The sequence below is a fragment of the Cibotium barometz genome, chromosome 41 (assembly GCF_041138505.1).
Source record: "Cibotium barometz isolate CiBa-2024 chromosome 41, ASM4113850v1, whole genome shotgun sequence".
In the NCBI taxonomy this organism is placed as follows: domain Eukaryota; kingdom Viridiplantae; phylum Streptophyta; class Polypodiopsida; order Cyatheales; family Cibotiaceae; genus Cibotium; species Cibotium barometz.
Window position 1 is genome coordinate 20,754,773 of NC_141086.1, and position 7,862 is coordinate 20,762,634.

Sequence of the window (7,862 nt, forward strand, 5' to 3'; positions counted from 1 at the left end):
TTGAATTTCAGGGGAAGATTCATGGGTTGAATTGGAGAATCTTAACTTGATTGGTGCCTATTAAAAAGAAGATAATGTGGTTGACTTTGTTGGAGGGCTTTAAATCCCTTAAGTAAATGTATAACCCCAAATCCATAAATCCATTTTGGATATGAGTATTTATTATATGCTTAAGGATACCTTAGTGCAATTCTTTTTGTTGTATGTGTCATTTTTCTAATTGTTATTTTTTGTTAAGTATTGCTTAAGGATGCCTTACTGCAATTCTATTTATTGTATGTGTCATTTATCTAATTGATTTTTTTGTTAAGTTGGCTTTCTTGAGAAGTATTTCTTGAGATGATTGAAAAGTAAACCAATCAGATGGCTTCATGATTTAGTGGAGGCTTCCAGAACTTTGGTGCTACCATACTATGAGGAGGTGAAGATGGAAGGTTGAAAAATTTATATGCATCTTTGAGGAAGATTAGGGTGAAAGACATGAATGGAAATCCAGAATCATCACTACCTGATGCAGTCACATATATACGCTTCTTTAGAGGTATTCTACATTTCATTGATTATAAACATAGCTTTGGTGTTTCTGATGCTTTGCTATTATGATATTGTGGGATTTTTATTTTGTTTCCTAGGTAGATTTCTTTTGTTTCTAAAGTGTGAGAGTGTCATCGAGGAGTTTCCATTTCATCAAGGGGTGGATAGGGAATTCCAATAAAGAGGCTTTTATGTACCCTACATCCTTGGGCACACTAATTGTATATGAGTAAGTGAATTACCCATTCTGGTTGGATATGCCAAAAGGGAAAGGGATTGTGAGAAAGCGGGATGAGTACATTTCTCAAAAGGAGACCGAACCTATCCATGATAACTCATTGGATGATTTGTCTACACTAGAGAATGGAGGTAAATACCTTGGACATATTCCTATGTGTTGTTGTTGGCATTTGTTTTCATGTTTAATTTTACTATCATTGGCATGTGTTTTTTAGTATTCCATGCATCTCTACATTTTATGTGACGAGTGTAGAGAGTAGTAGAGGAAATTGAGGTGGCCACTCAGGTAGACAATCTATAGTGACTTCACATATTGTGTTGTTTAAGCATTTTTTTCAGATCCATGGTAGCTATCCATCTATTTTCTTTATCAAATGGTCATAGTTATGAAATAATATTGTTGCAAACATGAGCCTAGACTAGGTTGTCTTCATATTAGGTGACCATGTTGAGGATGAGTCATTGGATGCTGATATTGGCTGGGTGGGCCAAGTGATTTTAATTATTTTGTGATAATCTTCTTAATGACATTGTCTACTCTTGTGGTATATAAGTAAACCTGACATGGTAGAGTTGTTGTCTTGTCAGGGCTTAGAATGTCATTTTGCATACCGCTTGATTGTATCTTTATTCCTCTGGCTAGTCTTGAGGATGAACCATGTGGGAGGTCACCTTATATCTTTGGATGTTCTGTTGGTGGTTACATCACCATGGGGTTTGAATTTTCACTTGGGAAGAAAATCCCAAGTTTAGAAAAATTCATGAGTTTTTTTACCGTTGTGTCATGTTGATAGTGTCATGTTGATAGTGACATTAAATGACACGGTGCTTGAGTCCATTGGACCAGTGATTTTGTGTTGCTAGATTTGTCTATGGGGTGTGCTATGAGAGAGCATGGAGGCAACAAGCTCACTGAAGATCACGTTAGGGATGGGTGTGGTAAATGCTATGCTATCTTGTGGCACGACTGATCACAAGAATCTTTCCTTTTAGACTATACTATTACTAGCATGTCAAATCTTTGTTGATTTCTTACTATTCTCAAGTTTAGTTGATGTTGTATTATTTGGTATTGAATCCATGAGGAGATGATGAAAATTCACATATCTTGTAGGTCCTTCTGGGTCATGGGTGGAGAGGAATGATATTAGACAGGACATGGAGATCTTTTGTTGCATTGTTGTGTGAGGTAGTTTTTCATTTATACACATCACTGTCCCCATGGATTGCTTATGAAGGTGAGCTACAAACCTAAACTACTTGTGTGTCTTTTGTGGAGATGCAATCATTACCAATTATTACAATACTTTGGTCAATTTTTAAGATTTGATTCGAATAGGTGGACTTCTTTATGCTAAACATACTATAGAGTAAGGGATATAGTCCACGTCTTTGGTGGGTGGCCAAGAGTAAGGAGTGTTTTGATGACATGGGATTTGACTCCTCTTATCATGTCATGACCCACTTCTTGCATCATGGTAATAGGTGTATAGGATCTTGTTCTTCAGAGAGAAGCTTCTCTAAAGTCCAAGGTGGTGTTTAAAGAAGCATGAGCTTTGTGCGGTGCTACCTTGAGTTCTTATGCCCTCACACATGGCTTGTTATGGAGATGGGGTGTGGTACAAATCCTCTTTTGAGAGCATTCTAGGCTTCAAGTAGACTGTGCTACTCTTTTAATAGTGATGCCGACATCATTGAGGTTGTAGTCTCCCCTATTCTTGTGTAGAGTGTGGTGGTGTTTGAAGTGGATGAAGATGATGTGATAAGACCTCTAGGAAACCCTTTCGACTAGTATTGCTCTCCATGCCCTCTATTAGAACTTGGACTCAATGAGTTATGTGGACTTTTTGTCATGCTACTTTTTAGATTTTTATGATACTTGTCTATTATGTTTTCTTATATTCTTCTTTCATTGATTTGTATGTAGTGTTCTTCCATGTTATATGTGGGTTCCATGGCTAGGAATATGTCCATCGACCCTTAGTTTGATTACATTGCATGGGACCAATGTCCCGTGCCATGTCCATTTGTGGATTTAAAGCATAATGATTGATGTATACTAGAAATTATCTTTTTTTGAAGTGAATTTACATACATATTATTGGAAACTATTGATATGTATTTTGGTGGTGTATTGTTTTATTGGATTTTAATTCTAAGCTATCGTAATTTGATTGGCATGGGAATATAGATTGTTAAACTTGCTTACTTATTTATTTTGGTGGTGGATTGTTTTATTGGATTTTAATTCTAAGTTATCATAATTTGATTGGCATGGGAATATAGATTGTTAAACTTGCTTACTTATTTTGAGAGGGATTATAATCATTCAAGTATACATTATATAAGATGAGAGATGGTGTCTACAATGTTAGATGCAGGTCATGTTGAGTGTGGTCTATACACTATCCACATTGATGTTAAGGCTATTCACCATTTATTTCATGAGGCAATGTTGGCTAGAACTAAAGAGAATGTATGAGTGTATATGTTCTCGCTTGGTCCATGCTTGCTCCGTCAGTGTTTTGCCTCTAGATTTTTGTGAAAACTAGATGCATGTGTTGTCAACAATCAATGGTACTCCCTAGTTGGGGAACTAGGTACATGGATTTGGACTCAATGAAGCAAGTTACTTTGACTTCTGTCTTGGTGATAAGGGTTGGGACTATTGCTAATGGTTCAAAAACAACGTTGTCAACAAGATCTGATAATGAATCATCACCAAAAACAAAGCACATTAGAAAATGGCTAAGGAAAAAGTGCTATGAAGCTAGGTGTAGCAACATGTTATGAAGCCAATGGATAGATGCACAATTAATATATCTTGAGGCTACAATGGTGCATGAGGAGTTTTTCAAGGATTGGGCAAAGAACCCCAAAAAAAAAGATTATTGTCCATATTAAGACACAAGAGAGACCCCAATCTGCAGAAAAAGTTGAGGTGTAACTTTCTAGATCAGAAAGGCATCAAAGAAACAAAGACTTGGCAGAAGTAGATTGGGAGGCTAAGAGGATTTTGGCCCAAAACAAGGAAAATGAGGATGATGTAAATGGATTTAAGAACATTCCCTTAGCATTATAAATCATATATAGTGGGTGAACAAATAGTTATTCACCTTAGAGCCCAGCACTAAGGAAGGGCAAGAAGGAATTTCATATGATGGACCTGCTGAAGTTAAGGAAAGGTAGACTTAGCAAAATATGGGGAGGACCCCAAACAATTGATCATTCCTAAGGATATAACTCCCAAATGTGGAAAAGGAACTACTAGAATTGCTAAGAGAATTCAATGATTTCTTTGCATGGAAATACATAGACATGAAGGAAGTAATTGCTTTGCATGGAAATACATAGACATGAAGGAAGTATCGCCTGAGGTGGGTACAAAACACAATCCCTATCATAGAAGGCTCAAGACCAACAAGCAAATATACCTTATTAGGTGAATCCCAAATATTCCACCATTGTGCCCGGGGCCTCCACCTTATAGACGTGTAGGTGTAGCACGTGCGTTCAAAAGGATGGGTTTTAATATAAATCTCACTTACAGTTTTAAAAAGAAAGGAGGGGTATTACAATTGTGCCTGGGAAAAATAAAATAAGGAGTGTTTTTATTCACAAAACTTTAGAAGTAGGGTACTATTCTACTGGTATGACGTAATTTTGTTGGGGTCTAGGTAGAGGGTTCAAATCTAGTAGTGTTTTCTGGCCCCACACTTTAAAGTTCTTTTTTTGCTCCACACTCTATTTAACATTTTTTAAATTTGAAGTGAAGTGTTTTAAATTAGTTGCTGTAAAAGAGAGAAGCAATAAAGAAACATCTCACTTAATGATGCTCTCTCTTTACTACTCCCTCCTTCCTTTTGGACGCCGCTTCCCCCTTTCTCTATCTTTGTGCAGGTTAATAAAGCTGGCTAACTAAGCTTAATAAAGCTCCTTAGTTTAGGTTTTTACATTATTGGCCAAGGTTAATAATATAATGGCAGCGGGGCCTGTGGTTATTGGTGTTGATTAAGCGGAAGATTTCTAAGGTGCGCATTGTCTGTGATCTGTAGAGACATGCGCATACGCCGTTGCACCAAACATAGAACCTGGTAGATTTAATTTGCTCAGATTCAACAATTTGTCGGTTTTTTCTTACTAAAGATTTCATAGTAAAGATGAAGACTTACGTGCCTGCACTTACATACCCCTGTTTTCCGTCTCAGACAAGATAGGGGAAAGGCTGTTGACATTCTTGTGAAAGACCTCAAGATTTTTGCATCCTTCAATGAGGAATTGTACAAGGAGATCACTCAGCTACTGACCTTGGAAAATTTCAGGTGATAAGACTCTGTTTTAGTTTAATGTCTGCACAGGTATTTGTGCCTTTGTCCTCAAGTTCTGACTTTTCGATAGCTCACAGGGAGAATGAGCAGCTCTCCAAATACGGAGATACCAAGTCTACACGAGGCATCATGCTTCTAGAGCTTAAGAAGCTTATTGAGGCCAATCCCTTATTTCGCGACAAACTTGCATTTCCTGCCCTGAAGGCTTCGCGCCTGAGGACCTTAATTAACCAGAGGTAATCATTCAACCCCCTCATATAGGCACTGTGGAAAGCCTGTTAGAATGCCTGTTGCTTATTTCAGATTGCACGGTATGTTACTTGCAGCCTGAACTGGCAACATCAATTGTGCAAGAATCCTCGGCCTAATCCAGACATCAAGACCCTTTTTGTAGACCATAGCTGTGGGCCTCCAAACGGGGCTCGTGCACCGCCTCCTGCAAATAACCCGCTCGTTGGAGCACTACCAAAAGCTGGAGCTTTTCCTCCCCTCACGCACAATGTAAGTGTTTTGAAGGTCCATTTATGCACACACTTGCTTTGGGTTCAAGAACTTGCATTTTTAGCAGATGCATTTTGTTCTTTTTTGATATGCAGCCATTCCCTCCAACTGCATCTCCTGCTGCAAGTGCCTTGACTGGCTGGATGGCAAACAGCAACGCTCCAGCTCCTAATGTTGCTGTGGGTGCGGGACCTGCTGCCCTTGGAGCTCTTCCCAACCTAGGAGGTAATAGGAGGAAGTCATTAGTAATAGTAAATGAAATTGTTTTCATCACATAGGACTGTGATATACTTGACTTGTGGTTTTTGCCTACTCTCTGCAGCTGCTGCTCTTCTGAAACGACCCAGGACCCCGCCAAACAATTCGACTGCTGTTGATTACCAATCTGGGGATTCTGAGCACATTATGAAGAGATCACGCCCTGTTGGTCAAGCAATGGAGGAGGTCTGATTTACTGCTGCTTTCTATTTGTGCTGGATATATGATAGCACCTTGAGTAGGCCGTAAAAAAGTGTGGCCAGAATGTCTCTTGAGAGGATCATATAAACAATGTTTCAGGCTTAGCCTGTAGTCTAATCGGGCTCAGTGAGTTTCTAACTGTCACAGGTCAACTATCCTGTTGGACCAGTATTGATGCATCAGTCTACTAGCATGTATTCTTCTGAAGATCTGCCAAAGACAGCTGTTAGAACTTTGAATCAAGGCTCATGTGTGATGAGCATGGATTTTCACCCAGTGCAGCAGACAATACTGCTTGGTATGGTTTTCATCATCTCACGTTTGTGAGGGGGTTTAAAGGTGATTCCGACCATTGTTTACAACTAAACGTTTTCATGTATTCTCACAACAGTCGGTACGAATGTGGGTGACATTGCCGTTTGGGATGTTGGCACAAGAGATCGGCTAGCTCATAGAACCTTCAAAGTCTGGGATCTCACTGTGTGCTCAATGCCCATGCAGGTACGAGTCACTCTCGCCATTTATAGCTGTGCCACAGCCCGGATGCTTGCTAAGCCATAACCCAAATATTGATTTGAATTCAACTAGTTGCATGAGATGCTGGGAAGGTTCTAATATAATGTGTTGTATGACAGGCTACAATGGTCGAGGACCCTGCAGTTTCTGTGAACAGATGCATGTGGAGTCCAGATGGGAATTTGCTGGGTAAGGAATCCTTTATCATCAAAGAAGCAAGTATTGTATAGTCGTGTTTGTTTTACTGGTGGTGGTAGTATGTGCCCTTGTGCCACAGCAGTCCTAAAACTGGTTCCAAAGGATGCCCTATTCATCTAAATCAATCTTGCAGGTGTTGCATTTTCAAAACATGTTGTTCATGTTTATTCCTATACGGGGGGTACTGATCTTCGCCCACATCTTGAGGTGTGTTTGAAGCTTGATTGTTTTTTATAAGTAGGGTCATGGCGCATCAATAATTACAGGATGTGATGTTTGTTCATACCATGCTCACTGAGTGGAAGGTGAGGTTTGCGATTAGTATTTGCAATGAAAAATCTATGGGGTTAGTGGTGTTATGTGGCTAACAAGTAGCTGTTTCCCTCTCAAAGACCGTGCACCCTTCTTTGGCATGCTTGCATATGGGGTTAAATGCATATACAGTTATTATTCTGGGAGTTGAATGAAGTAACATTGATACATATTTGACTGAGATCACATACTTCAACCTGTCTGTTCTTGCAGATCGATGCACATGTGGGTGGCGTGAATGACCTGGCCTTCTCTCATCCCAATAAACAGCTCTGCATCATCACATGTGGGGATGACAAGTCTATTAAGGTTTGTAGTTCACCTCATGTTTTCTGGTCTGCCTTTGCAAAACGAAGGCTTAAGCAGCATGTTTGTGTAGCAAAACACATTAGAGAAATGAAACTTGCAATCTTGTTATGATTGATGATTGTCCTACCCTAGTCTAGTCACTATCTTTCCTTTTGTCTTATAAGATAACTTCAATTTAACGAGCAAGGCCTTTTATGAGGCTTACCTTAGGTGCATTCCCTGAAAGGGGTAGGGTCCCATGTCCCTAATCTACTCTAGCCTCTAGGGTATGGGGGCGGTAGGGTTGTGCCTGATCACTTGCATTTCCCCCAAGGACTACTATCAAGTCTACTGAAAGCCAACCAGAAAGAGATTCTTGATTGCATGGCAGTTCTTGATTGTTGAGTTTGCGTCATTACACCTATCCCCAAGTGCTTGTCTTCGCAGGTATGGTACTCGGAGGCAAGTTGAATGGTTTCATGCACA

The 7,862-nt window shown here is 39.5% G+C and overlaps 1 protein-coding gene across 1 annotated transcript; it reads left to right on the forward strand.

Moving 5' to 3' along the window:
* Positions 1-4,985: 4,985 nt before the first annotated feature.
* Positions 4,986-7,606, forward strand: LOC147614764 (protein TOPLESS-like). Its single transcript, XM_086779769.1, has 10 exons — positions 4,986-5,096; positions 5,180-5,338; positions 5,429-5,603; positions 5,699-5,828; positions 5,926-6,047; positions 6,210-6,360; positions 6,454-6,563; positions 6,698-6,767; positions 6,910-6,983; positions 7,302-7,606. The coding sequence occupies exons 2-10, from the start codon at positions 5,232-5,234 to the stop codon at positions 7,506-7,508; spliced, it is 1,146 nt and encodes a 381-aa protein (XP_086635895.1). The 5' UTR covers positions 4,986-5,096; positions 5,180-5,231; the 3' UTR covers positions 7,509-7,606.
* Positions 7,607-7,862: the final 256 nt, after the last annotated feature.

Excerpts from the sequence above, each read along its gene's own strand:
- LOC147614764 (XM_086779769.1), top strand. The coding sequence starts at position 5,232 with ATGCTTCTAGAGCTTAAGAAGCTTATTGAGGCCAATCCCTTATTTCGC. Across the intron at positions 5,339-5,428 it reads AGGACCTTAATTAACCAGAG|CCTGAACTGGCAACATCAAT; the intron begins GTAATCATTCAA and ends TGTTACTTGCAG. Across the intron at positions 6,361-6,453 it reads GCAGCAGACAATACTGCTTG|TCGGTACGAATGTGGGTGAC; the intron begins GTATGGTTTTCA and ends TTCTCACAACAG.